This window comes from Corvus moneduloides, chromosome 2, assembly GCF_009650955.1.
Source record: "Corvus moneduloides isolate bCorMon1 chromosome 2, bCorMon1.pri, whole genome shotgun sequence".
Taxonomy (NCBI): Eukaryota; Metazoa; Chordata; class Aves; order Passeriformes; family Corvidae; genus Corvus; species Corvus moneduloides.
In genome coordinates this window covers 4,601,472-4,626,448 of record NC_045477.1, presented here as the reverse complement: position 1 = coordinate 4,626,448, position 24,977 = coordinate 4,601,472, and the positions used below count along the sequence as shown (strand labels likewise).

The 24,977-nt window shown below is 43.8% G+C and overlaps 2 protein-coding genes across 11 annotated transcripts in view; one reads left to right on the top strand and one right to left on the bottom strand.

Annotated features, from left to right (window-relative positions):
- The window catches only part of POU2F1 (POU class 2 homeobox 1), a 114,014-nt gene extending 93,762 nt beyond the window's left edge, over positions 1-20,252 (top strand). For 7 of the 9 annotated variants that reach the window (XM_032096175.1, XM_032096165.1, XM_032096200.1 and 4 more), the window contains 6 exons: positions 2,126-2,271; positions 2,759-2,938; positions 5,733-5,838; positions 6,247-6,592; positions 7,375-7,463; positions 8,667-9,359. In XM_032096175.1, the coding sequence (XP_031952066.1) occupies positions 2,126-2,271; positions 2,759-2,938; positions 5,733-5,838; positions 6,247-6,592; positions 7,375-7,463; positions 8,667-8,977 (1,178 nt within the window). In that variant the 3' untranslated portion in view covers positions 8,978-9,359. The other 2 variants (XM_032096196.1, XM_032096191.1) reach the window with 2 other exon arrangements.
- Positions 19,365-24,977, bottom strand: part of CD247 (CD247 molecule) — a 51,280-nt gene continuing 45,667 nt past the window's right edge. Inside the window, exons 5-8 of one of the 2 annotated variants that reach the window (XM_032096211.1) lie at positions 24,935-24,970; positions 24,224-24,280; positions 22,932-22,973; positions 19,365-22,224 (exon numbers count right to left, since the gene is read on the bottom strand). In XM_032096211.1, the coding sequence (XP_031952102.1) occupies positions 22,159-22,224; positions 22,932-22,973; positions 24,224-24,280; positions 24,935-24,970 (201 nt within the window). In that variant the 3' untranslated portion in view covers positions 19,365-22,158. The remainder of the gene's footprint in view (positions 22,225-22,931; positions 22,974-24,223; positions 24,281-24,934; positions 24,971-24,977) is intronic. The other variant, XM_032096220.1, reaches the window with a different exon arrangement.

Sequence of the window (24,977 nt, the reverse complement as noted above, 5' to 3'; positions counted from 1 at the left end):
CTGTGTATTTCTTCACCAGCCTACCAAAATCAGTAGGATTCTGAAAAGCTGCTTCGTTTGTGCCCTTATGGTTTTATGAAGCTACCAGCCTTTGTAGCTGCCCCTGGGACAAATGAGGGTGTAGAAATAAGGGCCCGTAGTTCCCTTTTCATGTACCTATACGCTTCCAAAATAGTTCCAGTATGAACTTTCAGAAATGTGTTCTGTAGACAGCTGAACAATTGCATGGGATGAGGTACAATATGTGTCATGGTTTTCCTCCTTCATGTATGTTAATGCATATAACTTCTAATCCTCTTCTAGCTTTCTTTTTCAGATGTGTGGTAGAGAGAGGGTTGCATGATTTGTTGTTTCAGTAGGCAGAGCTTATTGCATCCATCTCCTTCCATACCCCTGTGTGCATTCCTTTTATCTCTCTCCAAGGGTCCAAATAAATAATCTTTCTCCCTGTAGGAAGAGTTCTTTTGTGGGTTAGGTTTTGCTTTTTCCTTCCCATATTATTTTTTTTTCCTGGGATACAAGTTATTCACTATGCCAGTGTTGGTAGTGTTCTTTTTTTTTTTTAATCTCCTACCAGCAAAAGGAGCTTGTATGGTGGTGCTAGGTGTTAGGATAGAAAGAGGATAGAAAGTGTTTGAGAGTGCTGTCAGCCAGTTTTTTCATCCAAGTATGCAGTCGTACATAGTATAAAACTGATGGATATGTTAAACAGATGGCAGGGATGGTGTGTGCCTTCCTGACTTTTACCAAAATGGAGAGAGCTTTATGCTGGTGCCTACAGCATTCTCTGAAATTTTGAAAATAATCTCATGCGGTGTTGAAAATTTGTCCTGCATTGACAAAAGAAAGTGTCACTCTGTTTTGCTGACAGGGGTTATCATTAGGTGTTCTAGGTCTGTGATAGAAAACATAAATACCTCCACACTTAGTGCTCAAGTCCACAGGACAGTGGTCCCCAAACCTTCCAGCAACGTTGGATGAGTCCAGTGCTGCAAAGAGTATCATAGGGGTTTTTTTCCTGCTAGCCTGAAGAAATACTTGTCTCTCTAAAGTTAAGGTCTGTGAACAGTGTCAGGGTTCTTCACAGCCTGCAAGTGGGGAACCATTGTCTTTGGCTCTGACTCAGTTTCATGAAAATCTCTGGAAGAAAGATTCAGGCGACTTCAGAGGCTACTACTTTTTCTTTCAGGTAAAAGTAGGCAGGAGAAGCGTACCAATGATTCCAGAATTTATTGCCACAGAACTCAGCTTGTTCTGTGGAGTTTTCAGGCTGAGGACGAGTTTCAGCACACTTATGGGTGCTATTACTATTAAAAAAATGAAACCTAGACAATACTTTCCAATTTGAGTCTATCAGAATCATGGTGGGCACTGTGAACTTTGATACCTACTTATCACCCACAAACCCCCGTGCAGTGAGGGAACTCCACCCATAATTAATCATTTTGTTTAAATTCCCTGCTGAAACTTGCCTTTTGGTTAGATTGCTCTTCCTGCTACCAGGTGGGGTTAAATGTTCTCTCTTTGCTCCTTTGTGGTGTCAGAAAGACAGGATTAGGGGTTAAGAGCCCTGGCGAAGCTAAGCAGGGGGAGCTGTGCTCTGTCTAGAGTGGTTGGTAGCACTGAATATCTGCTAAGATGTCCAGAGAGAAGAGGCTGAACACTGTGAAGCTGGTTATGAACTTCACTTCCTCTAGTGTATTGCAGAGTGGGTAAAGGAAATTTCAGGCTGCTCAGATTTTTTCGTAACTGCCTGTGACTTTCAGCTATGGCTCATGGATATCAGTTGCTCCTTCTTCCTTTAAACTGCAGCCTGCAGTGAGTGAGTGTGGAGTAGAATGAGATATGGGAGACAAACCTCATACAGGTATTATAAAAGGGGTACTGTGGTAGCATGCAGGAGCAGAGGGCACCCTGTGGGCTTGCTTGTAGCTTTTTAGTTTCAGGTATCTGTTGTAATTTGGAAATACAATGATTAATGCATGTGGTCTTCATAAATCTCTGTGTGTTTGGAATAGATACAGAGCGGGTCTTAACATACCTTGCACAGGTGAAGAACACTTGCATTAGACTGCACTGCATTCAGATTAAATCTCCTGATTTGTATTACTTTCTTCTTTTTCAGAAAACCTCTCATCTGATTCAACTCTCTCCAGCCCAAGTGCCCTGAATTCTCCAGGGCAAGGGATCGAAGGCTTGAACCGTAGGAGGAAGAAACGCACCAGCATAGAGACCAACATACGTGTGGCCTTAGAGAAGAGTTTCCTGGAGGTCAGTGGTCCTGGTGCTGTGCTCAGCCTATGAAGAAATGAAGAAACTTTGCTTAATAGTTATATGTGTTAGAGTGAACCCATTACTGTGCTATTTAGGAAAGTGCTAGTACTAAACAAGGGGAATACAAAACCCATGCCGAGAAACTTGCATCAACATCTGCTTCACTTTAAAAACAAACACAAACCCCCTCAGAAAAACTCACTGGTTCTTGAAGTTCCCTGACTTTGTGATTTTGCATTCCAGTGTATTCAAACATAGGTCTAAACATGAGGATGGATAAATGGGGCTGTAGTCTAAATATGAATAATCTGAGGGTTTTAGCTGGAGGGCAGAAGCGTCTGCTGTGGTTTGTCTCTGCTGTACCACTGACCAGATTCTGGATCTGAGTCACCCATCCAGATTTCTGCCTGCTGAAGAAAAAGCTATGATGTAAAACTTCAGGAGGTAATTTCGGAGCTTTTGAAATGCCATTTTCTTTTGTCAGAACCAAAAGCCTACCTCGGATGAGATCGCCATGATAGCTGACCAGCTAAACATGGAGAAGGAGGTGATCCGCGTTTGGTTCTGTAACCGGCGCCAGAAGGAGAAAAGGATCAACCCACCCAGCAGTGGTGGAACCAGCAGCTCGCCCATCAAAGCAATTTTCCCTTGTCCAACCTCACTGGTAAGAGTCAAGAACTGTGTTGTCAAAGATCACTGGAGAGGTGGTTCTGCTGTGCTCACTGTGGAAGCTACACATGCTGCACCTTCTTTGTACAGCAGACCTGTTCTCACATATTTATATTTTACTGGCATTTGGAATATTCCACCTGGATACTGTCTAAGAGAGATAATGCTTACAAATCGGGCACTATTCAGGCATTCAGTGAGGGTGTTTTATTTAGTCAGCTCATGAACAAATACTCTGACTACCAAATTTGTACTTGGGGTTATTGCTTTGAACATATTTCAGATAATACCTCCAGTTTATATTTGGACTTCCCTTTTTCCATTTTTAAAAATATATATAAAATAATAGTAATTTTTTAAAAGCGCTTAATAGCTCTACCCCTCCTCTCTTATTTTAGCTGCTCTGGTAAGTAAATGAGCAGCAGTAAAATGTGTCATGCACTGGAACAGGTTACCCAGAGAGGCTGTGGAGTCTCCCTCACTGCAGATACTCAAGAACCATCTGGACTCAATTCTGTGCCATGTGCTCTGTAGGATTGACCCTGCAGGGAGGTTGGACCAAAGGACCCACTGTGGTCCCTTCCAATCTTACCCATCCTGTGATTCTGTATCATTTGGAGATTTGGGTCACACAGATACCATTGTTGTTACTTCTAGTCAGAAATTATTTATATTAAAAAAAAGACATGGAACAAAAGAACAGTTTAGCTAATACTCATGTAATTAATTTCCCACACTTGTATTTGCCTCAGGTAAACACAAACTTCATGAAAATATGAGTAACAAAACACATGCATCAAGGTTCCTTCAGCACCTTTGCTACCAATGTCCATGGAGGTCTGTTTTCATAAATAGAAACAGTAGCTATTAGATTTCATAGTAGCTATGCTAATAGGAATGTGGTGGAATTTATGTAGCCTGTAGCTGTCCTTCTGTAGTATTTATTCCACCCTCATCACCGTAGTAGCTAATATCTTCCAGTACTTCATTAAACCATTAATTTTGGTGACGTGTTATTCTCTCCCCTCATCCTTGTCTCAGGGTGTGTGCATGCAACCTTTTGTTTCAGGGGAAGGGCTGTGTTAAATGTACTTAGTCTTTTTTATTATTGTTCTTTTTTTCCCCTCCAATTGCAAAGCAAGGTTGCATGCCTTGCTACCAAGGCAGAACATAGTGAGATTTATGACAGTGTGTTTTAGTAACTGCAAGTTCGTTCAGACTCCAACTTAAAGGAGCTTTCCTACAGAAATTTTCCTGTTGCTGTAATCTGCCATTGTATGTAAGAAATGGAGGTGTTAACCACAGTCTTCCTTTCATCAGTGAAGTTTCACTAGTGTTTTCACTCATTCTAAGCTTCTCTTAAGACTGTGCTGCTACTCAAATGGATGTTCCAGCCCTGCTGCCCCCAGCCTTCACTGACTGTGTGCTTTGTTGATTCCTTGTGTCAGCTCTGGAGATTGTGTCCATAGGATGCTTGGGCTTAGTTTAGTAGTTTGGCTGCAAATTAGCCATGTGAAGAACAATGATGAATTTTCAGTATGGTTAGATAACCAGGGTGACTTGCAGCCTGGCTGCACGAGGGCTCGGGCTCTGCAGCAGGATTGGAGGGGAAGGCTCCTTTTGGGGGCAGCCTCCTTTTGCATTGGCTGGAGTCACTCACTGTAACCACGGGGTGAGCTGTATTAATTCCAGGTCATTCTCTGCCCTGAAATAGGGATTGTGACCTTGGCCTTAACTGCTCGCTGGACAGATGACAGATGCGGTTGCTGGGCTGCATTAGTGGGAGGTGTAGTGTGTATCCAGCTCCGCTTAATTTCATACACTATTTGAGATGGGCAGAAAGCTTTCAGATCTGTCCCACTTGCCCCAGTCTTGTTTAAAATGCGTGAAGCATTTGACTCCCTCTAAGGGGATGTGTAGCATGAGAGGTATTTCTCTGATCATAGACTTAAGGTAAGAGAGTGGAAAGGAGGAATGTTTTAGCCTATATCCTTGGCTATGTTCTCTTGGGCAATTCTAAAGGATTCATTTCTCTCATTGATGTATAACAGCCTTCAAATATTACTGTTGGACACCATTTCTCGTCCATAAGAAGTCCTTTCCTTATATTTCATTTTTCCTCATAAGCTAGTTTCTCCAGCCTTAAATCTTTGGTGTTTATCTGTAATGCCTTCAGTTTATTGAAGCTTTCTTGTAATAAGCCATCCACAAGTGAAAATTCCATTTGTATGTTTTAAAATTCAGAGGGACAAGGAAACTTACCAAAGTAGAGCTTATAGTTTGGTTGAGTAAAAGTGAAATGTTACTCTGCTTCTCCATATAAACACATTACTCTAAATACCTTTGTTAATGCTGGGGCATTTACCTAATTTTACCAGAGAAAGAGATTTGGAGCTGAAAAGATGTTTACAAGTAAAAAAACCCAACATGTAGAAATAATATATTTTGTAACTCTTTCTGTAAGAGTGTCTCTATTAAAACAAGGTGCTCTCTTTGTGGGGCAGCAGAGAGAGAGAGAGGGCTAACCTGCAGTCTTGAGACAATATGGATATGGGTATATCTCCCTTTCAAATACTGAATTATTAAGAATAAAGATATTGCTGGCAATTAGAGAAGGTGCTATGGTTGTTTCACTGAATGATAAAGTAACGGAATTACAAAAAAAATTAGTTTATATGCAGTGTTTTCCCTGATAACTTCCTCAGCTGAGGATGGGAAAAAAGAAATCCAGGTCTAGTGTGTAACTAGCTTTGAGCAGCTGAGCAGTTTTATTCATTTTTGACCTCCAGGTGGCAACCACACCAAGCCTTGTGACTAGCAGTGCAGCTACAACCCTGACTGTCAACCCTGTGCTCCCTCTGGCCAGTCCTGCTGTCACCAGTCTGTCAGTCACAGGTAAGGGCTGATCTCTCCTTCCACCCCTACCGTTTGTCCCTTTTGAATTCTTAAAAGAGTCATTCACTATTGGTCACTGGTATCCCAGGACATTCTTGTCATTGTTCCTTGTTGCTGCACTAGGAAGCTTCAGTTTTTGTGACCACTGAGTTGACTTTTCCAGAAATAAAATCACAGGTAGTGCTGAAACAAAATATGCTGTATTTCATTGCTGGCTTCTAGAGCTCCTCAGCCTCCCATTGAGAAGTGTCATTTCATTTTTTCATTTGAACTCTTGGTGCTTCTTGGTACTACATAAACGTCTGTTTGTGTCCCTTTCAGCTGGACATGCAGTTCAGATTGGGTGGGCAGGGATTTCTGTTGTCTGGTATCTGTTTTGTGCTGACTTGACCAGAACCAATCTTCCAGGCACAACAGAAACCACCTCCAACAACACGGCAACAGTGATTTCAACAGCACCTCCAGCTTCTTCAGCAGTGACATCACCCTCCCTGAGTCCTTCCCCTTCTGCCTCAGCCTCCACTTCAGAGGCATCCAGTGCCAGTGAGACCAGCACAACACAGACAACCTCCACTCCCTTGTCCTCCCCTCTTGGGACCAGCCAGGTGATGGTAACGGCATCAGGGTTGCAAACAGCGGCAGCGGCCGCGTTACAAGGAGCTGCACAGTTGCCTGCAAATGCAAGTCTTGCTGCCATGGCTGCTGCAGCAGGACTAAACCCAGGCTTGATGGCATCCTCGCAGTTTGCAGCTGGGTAAGGATCAATTTTGCACACCCTTCCAGGTGAGGTGACAGAGGAGTGAAGGAGGATTCTTGGGATAAATCACTTTTATGTATCACTGTTATTTATCTCAGGTTCTGAAGGTTTACTCACAGGTGGCAATTGATCATTCCCATCACAGTGCACAAATACTGTGTTCATTTTAAAGGTGAAAAAGCTGTGTTGCAGCGATGTTGTTGCTTGATAAATCATTCATTCCACTGCAGAGCTTGACTCAAAAACTGCAATTTACCACTGAATCATAGAATCTGTCCTTCTAATTGTAAAATGGAGAGATAGCCTAGACCCACTTCACACCTCTGTATTCATTTCTCCATCATGAGCAAGAAGTTCTCAAAGATGCATGATGTTGTATTGTTGAAGTTGTAGTTTTAGAAATGTTGCTCAGACAGATGTCTCCTTGTTTCTTTAATTCTTCTTGATTTACGTATTTCTTATCTGCATTTGGGAGAGGATGATAGTTCTCTATCAATTAAGATTTCCCAAAATACTTCACAGGAATATTTTACACCAACAATGAATGCAAGTCATGTATTTACAGTGCTTGTACTTCAAGCATGTCATTAACCACTCATGGAGGAAAAACTAACTGAAAATAGCCCTTAATCTCTGGTCTTTCCTTCCTCCATGTCCCCCCACCCCTTTTGGTATTTTTAATTTTAAATATGGTGGTGTACTTTTGAACAGTGACAACCTTTTCTTAAAAGTAACACTCTTTCTCTTTTCCACTTCTTCCATGATCTTCCTTCCTGCAGAGGTGCCTTACTCAGCCTCAATCCAGGGACATTAGGTGGTGCTCTCAGCCCAGCCCTGATGAGCAACAGTACACTGGCAACTATTCAAGGTCAGTAGTGCTCCTTTTAATGCATCTCTGTCACACAGCTTCGGTTTATGTGCTCTGTTTTTGTCTACCAAAGAACACTGACTCCTCAGCACTGGGCATAAATTGTGTACGAGTAAAGGTTTTACAAAATTAAGTGTGCAAATACATCTTGTGTGTCACAGAGATAAGAGCAGGTACAACTTCAGATAGGGAATCACTGTATGGTCTTATATTGATTTAAAGGAGGCATTTAAGATACTGAATATAATCTGGAATTTATTTTGTTGTCCTCGCCTCATTGGCCTGTATCTCTAGCACGTTAGAGATTTGCTTTTTATAGCTCTTCTATAGTCTGCTTGAGCAGACTTGCACCATTCTGAGGTCTCTTAGGAGGGCAGTTCTGAGCAAGTCTTGATCCTGAATTCTTGTCCTCATATGTGTTTGAAAAGAACTTACAACAAACATCCTGCCTCCTAAAATCCTTACATAGAACTTGAAATACATAAATCCACATTCAGAAGAGTAAATATTTATTTGTTCTGGAAGTACCACACAGCCAGAAGTTACCACTGACATCAGCAAGAGTTGTTTTGAGTTCATAGTTTGCCACCTGGAGAAACCAGGTGTTACATTTGTCTAAAGAGCTAGGTCACCTCTGTGTTCAAATATCCTCTAAACTAGCTGAAAAATCTTGTTTCTAGGTTGCAAGAAAGAACCATTTCATAAAGTGTCACAGATAAATTTAGGAGATCATAATCTAAGGCAGACTGAACGCTGTAGACCCGTGAGAATAAGCTGTAACAGTGGTTGGTTATATGTCAACATTTAAAATGTTACGCTCAAGGTTACATGACCTTCTCCATCTTGTGATAGCTGTCATTTCACATGAACCCTCATCTCAACCCTTCCCAGTGCAACTTGCCTGGATGTGCAGACTCTCTGTGGCAGGAAACAGAAGCCAGTATTGTGCTAAAAGAGCTGAAGAGAGGCACAGTGGAATGAGTTTAGCAGCAAATGAAAGAGGCATTTTAGTATCTGCAAGATCTTGTCTGATGGTTATTTTGAAAAAAAAACCAGCCTATGATGAGACAGCTGCCCTCAGTGATTTAGAGAGCAAAATATCAGAGGAGGGCAAATGCAGAGACCCCTTGCTTTTAGGCACACTTTGCATTGTTGCTCACTGCTAATGTGATATCCTCCCTGCTCAATTTTCCCTTTTTTTAGCTCTTGCATCTGGTGGCTCTCTTCCAATAACATCACTGGATGCAACTGGAAACTTGGTGTTTGCCAATGCTGGAGGTACCCCTAACATCGTCACTGCCCCTCTGTTCCTGAACCCTCAGAACCTTTCTCTGCTCACCAGCAACCCAGTTAGCTTGGTCTCTGCAGCTGCAGCCTCCGCAGGGGCCTCTGGACCAGTCGCCAGCCTTCACGCCACCTCCACCTCAGCCGAGTCCATCCAGAACTCTCTCCTCACGGTGGCCTCTGCCAGCGGGGCCACGTCCACCACCACTACTGCCTCCAAGGCACAGTGAGCCGGGCTGGGCTGTGCTCCAGCAGCCTGGGTCACTGTGCGGTGGGATCGGCTGCCAGCCGGGTGTATGAACTGAAAAATGCCATGGGCATCCTCTCACCGTGTTGCTGGGGGACGAGAGAGAGAGAGAGAGAAAAGAGAGAGAGAGAGAGAGAGAGAGAGAAGGAAAAATATTTAAAAAAACAAAACAGAAAAAAAAACCAAAAAAAAAAGGAAAAAAAAAACAAAAGCAAAACAGGAAGGATTTAAAGCTGGGACAGACATTTGCCTAATTTTATAATAAACACTGTCTTTTCAGGATCGCTTCATGGATCGGAGAACTTTCTAACCAAAAATGTAAAAAAAAAAAAAAAAAACCACAAAAAAACTAAAAACCACAAAAACACAAAAAAAGGTGAAAGGACTACTTATCATTTCCAGCAGTCACAATGACAAGTTAAGGTGGGTTATCAATTCAAACATAGGAAGGGGATTCCTTGGTTTTTTTGGTCTAAATATCTTTCTTTTTTAATTATCATTTTATAGGTCTGTTGTACAGGCCATTATGTCATACAAGGTGTTTATAATCGTATCAATCATGTTGGGGGTTCCTTTCTTAACTGGTACAATTTAGGCAGGCCTGTATTACTGGTGTATCTCTATTATTATTATGATGATGATTATTATTATTATTATTTTTATATATATAGTTTGGACGCGTTTGTCTTTTGCTCCTGGATTATTTTCAGCGAGCTCCCACACCATGGGGGGAGGGCACGGGGGTGGAGAGGAAGAATGGAGCACAAATAGACTTTCAGTCCTAATCTTCTGGAAATGTTCTGAACAGTTTCCTCATCCTCGAATTTGTCTAATGCCTACTTGTAGGGATCAGAAGAATTTATGTTCATCATTTGTGCAGGAAACTCAGTGCAGCAGCAGAGATCATTGTGTGCAAACTTCCAGGCTGGTCTCTGCTTTTCAAGCAGGCATAGGAAATAGCTGTAAACTGCCATTCCCCTTCTCTCAAATATTTAGACAAAATGGCCAAATTCTGCTCTTAGCTTCATGTGCTTGGTTCCTTTTACTTCAGAGAGTGGGATGTGACCTCTCAAGTGTGGAATGTGTGACAATACTGATGGCTCTTCTGTTCCAGTGGTTTCGTTTTGCTGTGCAAGAGCACACACAAATATTTAAAAAACATCATTACCCAGGCTAATTGGCAGCATGTAGAGCAGCATTTACAGTCCTAGACACCTTCTAGGTGAGTTGGTACTGGATTTCAGAAGGTCACATTCTTCCTGTTCATAGCAATATTCCTTTTCTGATGCTTCCAACACTGCATTTAGAAGAACTCCCTAGTAAAAAAAGTGCTTCTGGCTTCAAAACACAGAAGCCAGGAATATGGGAACAGAAGGTGCCATCGTTAATGCCAACACAACAGAGCCACTCTGGGGCTTTGCACACCCTGGGCTGATCTCGTGTGGTCTCTGAGCTGCGGGGCTGCTCGTGGGGTGAGGGTGGCAATCGGCACGTCCCGGGGCTGGCCTGGCACTGGAACTGTCTTTTCAAGGTTGATTCTGATCTGTGGAGCAAAGGATATTTTTGTGGATGAGGAAGGAGTAATGAACTGTACAGAAGTCAGATCCGTATATTCTTAAATATACAATCTAGTATCTGAACCAAAAAAAAAAAAAAGATTTTTAAAGAGAGAAGACTGGATCACTGCAATGCAGTTCACGTTGAATTTTCCATTCCTGATGGATTTAAAGGTTTCTGCCATGTGTATAAAACTAAATTACTTTTCGCTAGTGAGGGTATTAGAAGAGTCCCTTTCCCACCCACCCACTTTTCTTTTGTCACCAGAGTGTCCTAAAACAATGAGCTGATGCAGCTACGTTCATTTTGTTGATGATTCAGGGGGATCCTGGAGCTTCTCATCCAAGATCCGGAAGGCAGCAACTTTAAACTCTACACATGCTTTGGTTTGTGGCCTGAGCGTGTGGGATTTGTGTTTGCACTCAAGTGGCAGAACCCCTTATCTCTCCCCCCACCACCATGATTTTGCTCTGTTCATCTCTAACCCTCCACCTTCCTGTTTTACTGATATTTAAACCAATTACCCCTAAATCTTCAAAACTAGTGAACTGCAAGCAGGGAAACTAACAAATGTCCGTCCACCGTTTCTTATGTGTTTTTGATTTTTTTATGTTTTATTTTTTTAAAACTAAGCTTGAACCAAAGTCAATTTCTAGCAAGCTGCTGTACTAATGGACTAGTTTGTATAAGTGCAGTTCAGATGCAGAGAGGCGATAGATGCTACTGACAATTTCTTTTTCATTTGTCTTTTGTTTTTATTAATTTTATATAAAAGTTGCTGCTTGTTTTTAATCTTTTTTTTTTTTTTTTTTTTTTTGGTAATTTGTGTTATCCTTGGGGCAGACTCTTAACTTGATTTTGTTTTCTTTTATTTGATGTGTAAATAGAATGGCAATGTCAGAGGATTGTTAATCCAAGAGGTCCCACCTTTATCCCCCCAGTATGGATGAATCTCAGTATTTTTGATGTGTCTCTACGTCTTTCAGGCTGTGCAGGAGACTTTTAGGGCTATGAATAATACTGCAAAAATGGCAATGGCCCGCAGTAAAAGCTTCAGAGCAGCAACAGATACAGCTGGGTGAGCTTCAGGGAGGTAGGGAAAAGTAGAAGAGAAGATGCTGGTACCCACTGTGCTGGTCTGGAGGCCACAGCACGGTCTATAGTTTCTACCAAAGGAATGCAAGTCCCTGGGACTTGTTTTGAGTGAAGTAAGAGGGTGGGGAAAGCTGCAGCTGTAGCGTTTGTTCCTGACTCCGAAAGTCCCTGCTTACTTTCACACCTGTGCAAAAGTACAGTTTATCAGGAAGCTTTTTTTGTTAGAGGGGGGAGACCACCAGGCTTGTCTCCGATGGATCCCCTCCTCCCCAAGGGTTTTGGGGTGGGGGGGGGGGGGCATGGTCCTGGCAGATATCTAGGAAACACAAAGAAAGGTGGGCCTTAAATCAGTGGAAAATCCTCTCTCCGCAGTTCCAAGAGACTGTGCCATTAGCTGTCTGAATGAGTTTTCATGTCCCATTCTTGCTGGTTTGTGGTTGGGAGAGGGTCTTGTTGAGTACATATCTGGAACACTAATGCAGCTTGGATGGTTTATTTATTATAAAAATCTGCTTTTTTTCCTGACTACCTTTGCATTGGTCACATGGCTTTGGTGTGAGCACCTTATACCCCTTTACCCTCCTCTTCTCTACCCCATCGCTCTGTCTGGGGCCCAGATTCCAGGGAATTCTTAGCAAGTTTTTTTCTGACAGAAACTGGAAACTCAGAGTAGCCACATATCCAAAAAAAGCTTGGTTTTGTTTGCAGAAGCTGACATAATACCCAAAGAGCACATATCCCATGGCATCCATTGCCTGTGTGCTCTGATTCATTGTCCCCTAAAACATCCCTATGGCTGACTGACTTGTTCCTGGAGCCTACTTTTCATCCCTATCAGTGTTTTTCCTCATGGATGCTGGCTACCTCCAGTGTTTAGGTGAAAGAAGGAAATCAGACTGGCAGTGAGTGTACTTCTGCCAAGTTCAGAGAATGAAAAGAAAGTGAGATCATGTACCAGAATTTAGCAGAAGTCTCTTTTTTAAATTATCCTTGTGCTGGCAGCAGGAATTGATGCATCTGAAAAGAAACTATAACAATTGTGTACAGACCCAGTAAATACGATCACAAGGTGTTTGGTGGTGTGTTGGAAAAGGATAATAGCATCTCTTTTTCAGAGTTCCATGTCTCTGTATTTAAAGGTGAGAGGGTTGCTTTTCATAGTTTGCAAGCATGTCACAGGACCCAGGCAAGAAAAGAGAAGGTGAAAAACTCATTGCAGGCAGGGTTAGTTCAAAAAGCAAGAGATTTACGGAGACACAAACACAGATATGCCCAGAAGGTGAAAAATAATTTAGAGAATGGCTTCAGGAGTTGGTCTTGTAGCTTGGTGATGACATTTTTTTCTGTTCTTAAGAAAAACATGTTTAGCTTTAGCACGTTTTTGCTTTAGTACACTTGGTCTCCTCTGAACCCACTCTCCACAGTCACTGTGGAAGGATTCACGAATAGTCCAAAGAAAGTACACACAGGTGTGGCTGCTCACAATAGCTACATCTGCTTAAATTTCCTACAGAGGATTAATTTTGTTTCTGAGATACTGTATGTGTTAGTCTAAGTACATTTTTATCGTGTCACTGTGAGGTGGTGTGGATGTGCACGTAGACATTTCTTGGAACTGTGACCTAATGTTCAAATGCCACCTCTGTAAACCTCACACCATGTGCTTTCACGTGTTTCTGCAGTTGAGTTAGTGAAGGACACAGGAGGATTAATTCCTTAACTCTCTGCACATTCCTGTGAAGCAACGTTCCTTAAAACAGGAATTCCCTCCTTTTTCTTGTTTTTTGTTGCAAATGGAGCAGTACAGCCATTACAGCTGGAGCCATACCGCAGATACTAAACCAAAGCAACATCTAATTTACCTTAGATATCAATTCATATTTTCTTAGATAAAGAAATATATAAAAGTACAGAATGATCTTAAAGAGACAAGTAGCTTCTCATGGTCATTCGAGTGTTTTAGGAGACAAAATAATGCATCTGGTCCAAACTTTCAATGACACTTGGTTTTAAACTGGAAGTTTAAAATGTAGATGTTTTTATTGCCACGTTAACTTTATGAAGAGTCACTATTCCCTATTGCTGTTTTGCCTAAAATGGTTAAATGCTGTTTCTCCATGCCATATACCCCAGCAGGCCCTGTGTATCCCTGGTGGATGTTGCCTAGGGTGGAGTATGACCAAAGGAATAAGCTGGCCTGCTTCCCCCATTGCATTTATGGTTGTCAGTTCTCACGCGGCCAACTCAAATCCCTTTCTATTTTTGCACCCAGTACATCTGCCCTCTCCCTCCCAAAGTACTATAGCAATAGAGAATTCAAGATACCTACCTTGCACAAGTTCTACCCTTCCCACTCATGAAATCTCTTGCTGCTGCCTGTGAGTTTCTCTCTTCTTTCTGGAGGGGGGTCCCCTAAAATACTTTAAAGATACTTGATAGAGGTTTCGTCAAAAAGTTGTTGCTTCCAATTTGCAATTTCTTCAGATGTTCATATCTTTGTCTTCATGATCTGAACAGTACCTGGTTCCTTCTGTCACTGCAAGTAGTTTCAGTGCTTTTGGAACGATGAAAAGCAATTCCTCTATTTCCATATCTTCACACATGGACACAGAGTAACTCATGGAAAAAAGCTTGAATTTTTTTCAGCTTATCTGTCTTCGTTTGAGCTGTCTGCCACTTCTCCCAAGTGGGGACATGCTCTGAATTTTTACTCCTATGGGATGCTTTTAGGAGGGCGTTAGGGAGACTGCACTGAAATTACAAACAGTTTAACTGTGGGAGAAGAGACATCTTTTACTCAAGTAGACAAATAAGGTCAGCATGTAGAACTTCTTTTCTGACCTAATTCCTAAACATGAAGCAGCTACTGAGCTTTGTCTCGGGGCTGCTTGTAGGTCCATCAGTGATGCCCTGCTAAGAACCGTCCATAACTGGAATAATCTGGGTCCCCTTTCTCCCTCCCTCCCTCCCTCCCTCTGCCTCTCCCCCTCCTTGCTCCTTCCCCGTCTTCCCTCAGCGAAAGGTAGCACCATACAGCTCTGAGAACAATACTTGTGGGTAGCAGCTGGCTTCTGGCACCTTCATAAAATACCTCAGCATAGCTTAGCATTGTCGCAGAACTGGTTTTAAACTGAAAAAATCAGAAGAGAAAAGCAAACTTTATAAATAGTGGAGATAATTCTAGCTGTAGAGTTTAGTTGAACTGATGGTTTATTATGATTGATAAACATGATTATGCTGTATGTATTTGAGATCCTGTTTATAGGTTACAACTTTATAGGGTCGGGTGGGGGTGGGTGGATGTTGGGGGCAGAGAAGGGGGTTTGACTGTGTTAGAAGGAAAATGTTTGCTCATAAATTTTTTTCCTTGTATCTGTCTTGCCAAAGGAAACATTTTGTCGCTCCTGGGTTTGGGATTGTTGTTTGGTTGGTTTATCTGTGGTCTAATCTGCAGCACAGCACGTGGTGGCATGCAGGTTACTGGTGGGGTTGCTGTTCAGGGTCCTTTTGAGTGTGCGCACACTTCCCTCCCTCTTGGCCTTTCCTTGCCCCTCGCTGGGATCTGAAGATGAGGCAACACGTATCCGGGAGGCTCGGGGGAGAGATGGCTGTACTGGGCTGGAATCGACCTCGGGGCTGTAAATCCGTTTCAGTTGAGTTGAGTTGAGTTGCTCCAGAGCTGAACTGGGTCCGCTGTGTTTAACTCCAGGGAGGGACAAGAATGGTTGTCGCATCTTAATCTATCTGGGAGAGCAAAAGTGAAACAGGTTCCTTTTATCCCCCTTGTCTTGTTACTGAATGTAGGGCTTGTAGTGCTTGATAATAGGTGGAAAACTTTTTAAACACTTCCTTTTCTAATAGCAATGCTAATCCTGTCTAGACCAAAAACTATGAAAGAAAAAACCAAACTGAGAGAGGTGAAAGCTAACCTACTCCTAACACCTGGCTGGTCTGCCTGAAAGGGTTGAAATACTGTGAGACAGTTGTGGGAGAGGAGCTTTGAGGTGTTGTTGGCGAGGGACCGGGTCGTTCTCCTGGCCGATGTCTCGGTGTTGTGGTGGGAGTAGCAGAAGAGCGAGTGGTTCTTGCCTCGGGAGGGTGTTGCAGCCAGCTCCGTGTGGGCTCCAAGGCTCCCTTCCCGTTTCCCCTGAGGCTGCTGGAGCGGGGGAAGAGGGCAGGGGTGTGCGTGGGTGTGTGTGCGAGTGCGTGTGAGCACCAGCCGGCGCTGGCTGCGTGCGGGGAGTGAGAGCTGGGTTTCTAAAGGAGCTCGACTCCGCTGGGGACGGAGAATTCCCAGTGGCCTCGTAGGGAACCAAAGGCACTGATAAGTTGTCAGCTCTGCTGTTCTCAGAGCGGGTAAGAGGAAAAGCTGGGTGGGGGTTTTTTGAGCTTTGGGTCAGTGTCCCTTCCTCTAAGGACCTCATCTCTTGCGGGTACTCCCACCTTTTCTGCATGGAGTTGCTTTGGCTCTGTGAAGACAAACAGTGTCTGGGGTTTGCCCAGTGCTGCAGGTCTTAGGCTGATGGTGGGATACAGTCAGGGAAAACTGTTTCTTTCCTTCAAATGTGGAAGCAGTGTAGTCCAAGGTCAGAGTCTGTTCAACAGCTTTTGCATATGGTCTTTCTCTTAAGGGAGGGACCTTGAAGACTCCTTTCTTTGCTCCCCAGAGTAGCCTTGTACATGTTCATGTATCGTGCTATTGGGCTGAGCTGTTTTATCAGTGAACTTGGTGAGCTCTTGTGAAGAAAGGGAGGGAGGAAGGGGGAGAGCGGGTTGTCCAGCTACTCTTCCTCCATACACCAATTGGGTTGCAGAACTTCACTGAAAGCTTTACTAATAGAATTGTTGTTCTGACATTATGTAAAAGTGGTATTAATATTGTGTGACTTTTCAAAGAGCTAGTTAGATTTATAGATAGGTAATAGGGATATTGAAGAAATGACTTCTCAAAGAAAAGAGCACTTGGAACAAAAGAAGTGGAAAACAAGGTGTGCTTTATGGAAAACAAATCTGAGGAAGGAAATGAAACAGCTTGTGGGAGGCGAGGGAAGATGATACCCTTTGGCGTTCCTTAGTGCTGCTGAGGCTCTGCCCCAGAACTGGAACATTACCCCCTCTGCCTTATTTCATCTCTCTACCAAACAGGACATTGTCAAGTAGCTCAGACCAAAATGCTGATCTGTCTTAAAACTGTGTCGGTCTGCTGGGGAGTATTCTTCGGCAGAGCTTTACATAATACCGTAAGATACTTAATTTATCACGTTAGCTTCCCCTTCCCTCCCAAAATTGTCTTCTCTGTTGTAGGCCCCACTTCAGGATTCACACTGCCTTTGCTGAATTCTGTGGCAGCAGCTACGGAAGCCCTGTTTCCTGAATGTCGTAGCTTTGTGTGCGTTCCAAGCCGGCCTGTTGCGGTGCTATGAAAACCTGAAATTATTTAACAGTAGGAATCCCAAGACCTTAGGAAATGGCGTGCCAAGGGGCAACTCGTGGAGACCGCACAACCCCCTTGAGAAACCATACAGGAACAAGAGCACCCGTGACAGTGTCCTGAGAACAAGGCAGTTGAGACAAAACCTTTAGTTCTTCCCCCATTGACTCTCCATGTGTCGGCGTCTGTGACCCTGGTGCTCCCTGCGCCTGAGCGAGTCCGAGGGGAAAACGCAATGAGAAAGACTTGGAGCTCAGGGCCGCTCCCCGTGAGTTCCCGGGGAGCCGGGCTGCGCCTCCCTGCAGAGCGGGGAAGGGAAGGCACCGCTGCGGGTGGCTCAGAGAGGGCTGGAGCAGCAGCGGCCCCGTGGGCACCTCGCGTGCCAGCGCTCCGTGCGAGGGCCCGGGCAGGAGCTCCTTCGTCCCCGCCAGTGCCGTTGTTCCATTTCCTTCCTCTGTGGTAGTATCTAAGGCTAGGTGTGAGTAGGTGTGGGGTGTTTATCCGCCACAGGTACAGGAGCTGTCGTATACCTCATTTCTAACTCGTAACTGAGTAACTTGCTTTAACTTTCTCCAAACCCCACAGAGTTGCCAAGTCTGCCCTCCCTCCTTTGATTAACACTGAACTCTGGCCTATAGCACCCCGTGACCTGCAACCTGGGGAGTGACCCCCTAACGCCTCTGAATGTCGCTGCTTAAAAGCTACTGCAAAGTGAGGGCAAATTGCAATCTTATCTTATTTCCTTTGGTTACAAGGGGTCCTCTTGATTAGTCTGTGAATATCCACCCCCTCCCCTCCACTCTCCAACGAAAAGGGCCGCCCACGCTGCCTATTCCCACCCTGGAGCAGCACTGAACTCCAGGGCCTGGAGGCACTCTCAGCCCACTGCTGTGTACATGCTACTCACTTTTTAACATGACCAAAAAAGCAAAAAAAGGAAAAAAAAAAAGGAATCTCCAAATATTTAATTTTCTTCTTTATTATTTGACAATCCTGTATCCCTTCCCCACTCCCCCAACCTGGCCAGAAGCTGCATCCTTAACCCGGTCCATCTTTATTTGAATGTAGTTCCCCTACCCCCATGGGAAAGAGAAGCTTTGTCAGGTCACGGTGGCTGCTATAAGTCGGGAGGGGGCGGTTTCTTTGTTTTGTTTTGTTCTTTTAAAATTTCCAGCCAAAACCAAAGATTTCCTAATGATTGTATAAACTCAAAACAAACAAACAAACCAAAGACAAAGGGCGTCTTCAGCACCAAGCCCACCTGTGAGGCCGGCCTGGCCTGGCCGGGCAAGGGTCACTGCCAGCCTGGGGGCCAGCCTGGGGCTCCAGAAGGCTCTGGGTGGAAACTCCCGGCTCCAGGGTGAAATCTGGGGCACAGGTGCTGGGAGGGGAGGCCGGGGCTTCGCAGGTGGGTTGAGGAGCTGAAGACTTGGGTGCAGGATTGGCTGCTCTGCTGGGTGCTTTAACCCTCTGGGGGCTGGGTGATGTTGATTAATACACGCTGAGGTGCACTTCTGAGCTTCCCCCCCTTCACTGCTTGGAAGAGGCTGTCCTGTCGTGAGAAATCCCTGAAAGAAGAAGAAGCAGCTTTTCATTTCTCCTCTAGTTCCTTTTTTCTAGATTTCTTTTATTTTTGCAGCACCACTGTGCAACTATGCATTGTATTTCTCAACCTTTTATGCTAGGTAGATGCCTGTGACTTTTTAACTTTTGGGGGGGGATTGCAAATGGAGGAACTTTTTACATGGATCTTTTTAATCTCAGTTGATTGGGGGGTGTTTGGTTCTAGGGTCATACAAGCTCTATCCCAAAGCAAAATCCAAATGTTAATATTATTAGCCTGATGCAGATACCAAAGATAATTTCTTTCCTGCAGAACCTTAGACTTGTGTATTAAGTACGATTACCCAGCACTTGCATTAGTCTAACCTCAGTAATTCCAAAGCTTAGATGTATATTTTGGTATATTTCTGGGATATTAAAAAATTGTCGTTTAAATTCTTGTTTGTTTCAGTGTAATGCTCTTAAAGTCATAGCATGGAGATAACTGAACTTGTCCTATTCTTAGTAGTTTGAAATAATAGTATTTTTGTATGTTTTGGGTGTGTCAATGTATGTATTAACATAACGGTTTTCACTGCCTAGGTGTTCATAAATAATAATAAAAGAAAAACCAACTACAAAGGGTTTTTAAACTGTACATAATATTCCGTGAGGAATTTCCACCAGACCAATTTGGATCGCATTTTCACTGATGGCCGCTCCCAACTGGGATTCTTTCTTTCTTTTTAAAGAGACAGCATGTTCTTTTTTTTCCCCCGCTGACCTGAGGTTCTTTCTCAGTGTAAAGGGGGTTTCACTGTTTTTAAGGGGTGGGCCAGAGAGGAAGTAGCCTAAATTTTGTTTTTAAAAAAGTATTTAGCATGTTAGTTTGAAAACTACCCCTTTGTATGAAGAATTGGGAGTGGAAAACCAAGCCCTTTCTTCTAAATCAGATAATAATTTTCAAAGAAATGAGGATTTGTGAATGTCTGTAGTGTCTGGGCAGTCCCTTTTTGCTTTTGTTCTAAATAAGACAAGTTTTTGGTCCTAACAGTTTCACTGCTCTGTGCAACTGCCTGCTTACACTGGCTGGGAGGTTTTTTTTCCTCTTGCCCTTCCTCATACACTGCATTTATACACTTGAGGTCAGCAGAACACTTGAAATCAAGGGCCATATGGGAGTACCCTACTCAAACACAACCCAAGCTTTTCTTGAGAATGAAATGTGAGAGTCCCACACATTTCAAAACCTTGCTGATCACACTAAGGGTGAGGAGGAAGGCGAAATGCTGTCTCTTTAAAGATGTCCTTTATTATTATATTATTATTATTATTATTATTTTCCCAGTGGTTGCCTACAGATAGCTGTAGGCATTGAGAGATTGTGTAGATTACAGTAAATCAGAATGAAAAGGTAGATTTTGTGTAGATGCATTTGTCTGCTGTAATTTTTTATATATATTAAACTTACTGTAATTGTACAGTTCATTTCTGTTGTAAACATCATTAAACCATTTTCCAAGTGTTTTAACATGTATGCACTTGTTTGTAGTTTTTAGATGTGTCAGGGGAAGGCCGATTCCCCTTCCCCCATGCCTCAGACTGGGCCAGAAGATTGAGCTGTGGTGCCCTTTGTCTTGTCAAACTGAAGGAGAGCCCAGGTTTTATGCACTCTGCTTGAAGCTTTTGTTCTAATTCTGTGTTTATCAGCTCCCCTCCTAAAAGCAGAAACAGCTTCAGTTCCTTCCTGAAGGCAAAGAGGAGACTCTGCTCAACCCCATGGTGAGTGGCCCCAAAACCAGCATTGTATGATTTTTGAACTTAAGGTATCTGTTGTTATAAAAAGAGCATAAAGGTGATTTTTTTTTCCCCCCACAAAGAATCTCATTGCTATTGTTTAGTGGTTGGTATTTCATGCTGCCGAAACCTGTGACTTCTACACCTTGTAGATATGGTTATGGTGATTTAAAAAGAGAAAGCTGTTTCCAGTACTCTTTGTTCTTGCATCGAGTGCTTTGCAGCATAACTTTACTGTAATTTTCAGCTCAGCTGTCTCAGTTATCACCCAGTTCTCTCAATTTTTCTTGTCACTGCAGAACAGTAAGGGATCGAGGAAGTCAGGGGTTTTTTTGCAAGAAACATTCATCACCATGTCCCAGTTTTGAGGGGTTTTTTTGCTTTAATTTATTGTAAATACTCTTTAAAAGCTATAAGCACCTACTACAGGTACAGTTTTACTGCTAAAGAAGTAAAACTGCCTTGGAACTTGCATAGCACCCATTTCAACAAGTTTTTCTGCTGCTAACCCACCCAGTCCCTGGAAAGAAGACATAACCTCATCTGGGCAGTGACCAGGGCAGCAGCTCTTGTTCGACAGCCTTGCTTTAGCTCTGCTTCCTCTGTGAGGACTGGTGAGATGGCCTGGTCAGCTCCTGAGTCGAGGTGAGACACCCCTGATTTTGCTGGGCTGGATTTGTCCTTGCTGAATTCTGTGCAGCCTTGTGAGGCTGCAGCAACAGGAGATGAGTGTCCCTTTGAGACTTGGGTTTGGGGCTCCTGGGATGTGTGTAGGAGCTCCTGTTGGAATCCTGTCTTCCTCAGCTTCCCTGGAGATGGTGCTGCTGGGTGCAGGCTGGTTCAGATGGCCTGAATGCCTCAGGTAAGGAGCTCGTGCCATTCCCACTGCTGTTCCCTACACACACACAGGACTCGGGCACTGTTTTATTAATTCATTCATCAAAAACACATGACTTTACTGAACTGGTGTCTCTTTGGAATGATACCTGCACCTTTTAGAGGCAGCTTCATGAGAGACTGGTTTGGAAACTGCATTTATGTTGGCTTTTGTACAGTTTGTTGTCTGGAAGTGATAATAGGGGAGCCCATCTCCTTGTTTTCATTGTTTTTCTGCCTTCAGAGAAGTCTCTCACCTGGGTTACCTGGCTCATATTTATGGATGAGTGGCAGTGCCATGGCTTGATCTTTTCTGGGATATTGGTGCTCATTCTCTTCCTACTGGAAAGTTGGCATTCAGCCTCTCTGCTTCACTACTGTAACATCATGTCACTCTTTATAATTAAAGAAAAAGGCAAATTTAAAGCAAAAAAGGGTCAAATAGTCTTAAGATAAATACTACAGGAAATAACTACAGTCCTATCTTTACAAGTTAAATGCAATAAAACCATAATTCCATAATGTCTTAATACTCTGGAAGACAGGGAAGAGCTATGGAAATAGCTGTGTTTGTTAGAAGGCTGTGGTCTGGTCCCACAACACAAACCTTCCCCCAAAAAAATCAGCATAATAACCACTATGGCTGGAAACAACTTTACAGATCTGTACATTCTAATAGCAAAAGCAGTTACATGATTCAGGAGGAGAGGGAGGAGGGAAGGTCCAGTCTCTGTGCACCAACCCAAGGAGGTTCTTGCACATAGAAAACACACAGTGCTTGTGTTGGATGAAGAGGCTTTCCCCCCTCTCCTCCCCAAAGCAGGTGGGCATCTCTCACTCTTGCCCATCCCCTCTGAGGCTCCTACTTAGCGGGGGGGCAAAGGCTGCATTTGGAGAGCATCATAAGTGTCCTTGGTTGCTGCACTGAGCCCCTGAAAAACAAAACCAGAAAAATAGGTGAGGCATGAGTGTGAGTGCTTCCTTTTTCCCTGGCTGACCAGTCAGCAGCAGGATGGCAAGGGCTCAGTCAGGAGCATAAGTCTGATTTTTTTTCCCTACGGAAGTTTTTACTCCTGAGTGATTCTTTAGTCTTTGTATGGTGCTATCACTTACCTGAAGGCAAGGTGCATCCTGAATAATTGTTATGAACATATGACTACAGCAACTCATCCTAATTGCTTCTGCAGATCTTTGGAGTACATTTTATTTGCGTATTATTAAGAGCTAGCTGATGCTAGAATGAGCTCTGATAATTAAATGAACAGACATCAAATCATGGACTTTGGACTTCTCTTCTTTGATTTGGAAGGGAAATCAAGTGCAGCTCTGGGTAAGTAAGTTGGCAGTGGGACCTCAGGTGGCTGTGAATCCCGGGAAGCATCCCCTGACAGCCCAGCCCTTTTCCTGGCAGCCTGCTTGGGTACAGCAGCTGTGCCCTGTGTTACAGATCCCAGAGCCAGGGGTAGCTGGGGCTTCCAAGAATGAGGAGTTAGTGAGACACCTGGTGCCTGCTTGGGGAACCTCCAGCTGCCCTTCACTTCTCCGTGCCTCCCTGACAGTGCCATTGGATATCCAACCACAGGCTACACCTCACTGAGGAGGACGGGTGAGGGGAGCAGCTGTGGGAGGTGGTGCCTACCTGGTAGAGACCTTCATTCCCTTTGCCTCGCCGCCTCTGCTGCTTTGGGAAAACAAAACAAGCACAGATTGATTAGTGGGTGCTTTCCTGATTATGCAAAAAGAAAGAAACCCCCTGAGTTCCCCCATCCTCTGCTGAGGGTGTACAGGATGTACCAGCTGTGCTTGGCCTGGACTGTGCTCTGCACAGGAAAGCACCTGGTAAGTCTGGACCAGCCCAGACATGCTGCAAGGGGTGTTAATGAGAAGATAGAGATAATAGGAAACAAAAAGAAATTGTTTTGGTTTGCTGATGTATTTTCCTGTCATGCTGTTAGAATGTTGCTATTTCTTTGATTCACTGTATGTATAGAGATTTGGCAGCATTCCTGTAGACACTGATTATTTAGTAATAGATTGTATCACAAACGTGTCAAGGAGTAGTGCTTGTTACAGTTAAAATTGCAGCAACCTGTTAAATGATCATCTATTTGGAATGGGACAAGGGCTTTGGTGTTCTGTTCCCTCCAGAAACAGAAACATTCAAAAAACATGGTGCAACTTTATAGCCCATAGCTCATAGACAGAGCTTGACTCTGGCAGCGGGGCATTAGAATAAAAAAAGGGAACAGATTAAATGTTGGTGTTGCTTCAGCATTCCTCAACACTAAACTTTGTTTTGAAATGCCCCTTTTTTCATGTGTCAGAAGGAAATGAAAGGTTAGATATAGATAGATAGATAGATAGAGAGATAGACAGACAGATAGATAGATATGACACTTTGACGTAAAATAGAACCTGTGTAGGTCAGAGCAATTTTTCATTTTGCCATAAACAAGTGTCCCCAGATGTTTTTTTTTTTTTTTTTACACAAGCCCCCCTTCCCCAGCAGCTTGTGCACAGAGCTAGAACTCTCCCTTTGCTGTAGTTGGAGACATGACTGATGTGTGCTTTCTTAAACATTTGAGAGCAGAGCTGTGGGAAGGAGAATATTTCCCCTATTCCTTGTCTGCAGTCAGGCACAAGGAGGGGCTGGCACTTGCTCTCCTGATCCTGTAACACCAGCCAGGCTTGGCGGCCTGTGGAGGGAAACCATAACCTTGCAGCTCTGAATTGCTCTGGAGAAATGCGCTCCAAAATCTTCCTGTGCTGCTGGACCACTGCAGCACTTGACACCAGACCTTCCTTCAGCTGTTCCTCACCCATCTCATGCCCTCTGCCCCCTCAGCCAGGGCAGCCATCAGGGGTTTTCTGCCCAAAAGCTGAAATGTTTTCTGTTGCCAAGTTTTCACCGGGAAGGAAAGTAAGTCTCACCTCTCCCTTCATTCCAATCTCGCTGTATGCCTCGCCCATCTTGTCCTTCTGCAGTGACTGCAGGTAGAGAGGGGGAAGGAGTCAGTGTGTCAGTAGAAAAGCCAAGGCAGCCCCTGGGTGGCCACACTTCAGCCAGCTGCTCTCAGTGTCTGATTCAACAACAGTGAAGCTCTTGGAAACGAGCTCATTTCTCAAGCACTGCAGACCCAGACAGACCCGAGTTAAGACATGAGAATTAACATTCCTGTATCTGCTTTGGAGCACAGACCACCACATTTAGCCAGAATCAAATAACTCAATCAAGGGTTTCCTAAGCAGCCCCCCTTTGATGCACTGGCATTTGGCCTTTGCCAGAGAGGAGTCACAGGGGCTGGAGACCATGCACAGAAAACACTGCAGCAGAGATCACATGGGATGAGGGTTGGTTAGTCACTAGCATTAGGCATTAGCAGGTATCTTGATCCAAGTTCTTTTCCCCACCTCCCAAGGCAGTGTTTTTCTCCTATCACACACAAGTGAGCTGAAATTTTCTAGCAGAAACAAAGGGCTTGGAGGGAGGTGTTGGGTGGAAAGGAAGAGAAGCCTTTAAAAGCAGCTGTTGAGTTTTGAACCAAAGCTGAAATTGGGCGGGGGGGGGAGTCTCCTGTGAAACAGCATCTCCTGTTCCCAGCCATCCCTCCCTCTCTGCTCCCTCCAGAGTGCTCTACTCACAGTGTAGACAGTGTCCTGAGGGTTCTTTCTTCTTTGCTGTAAA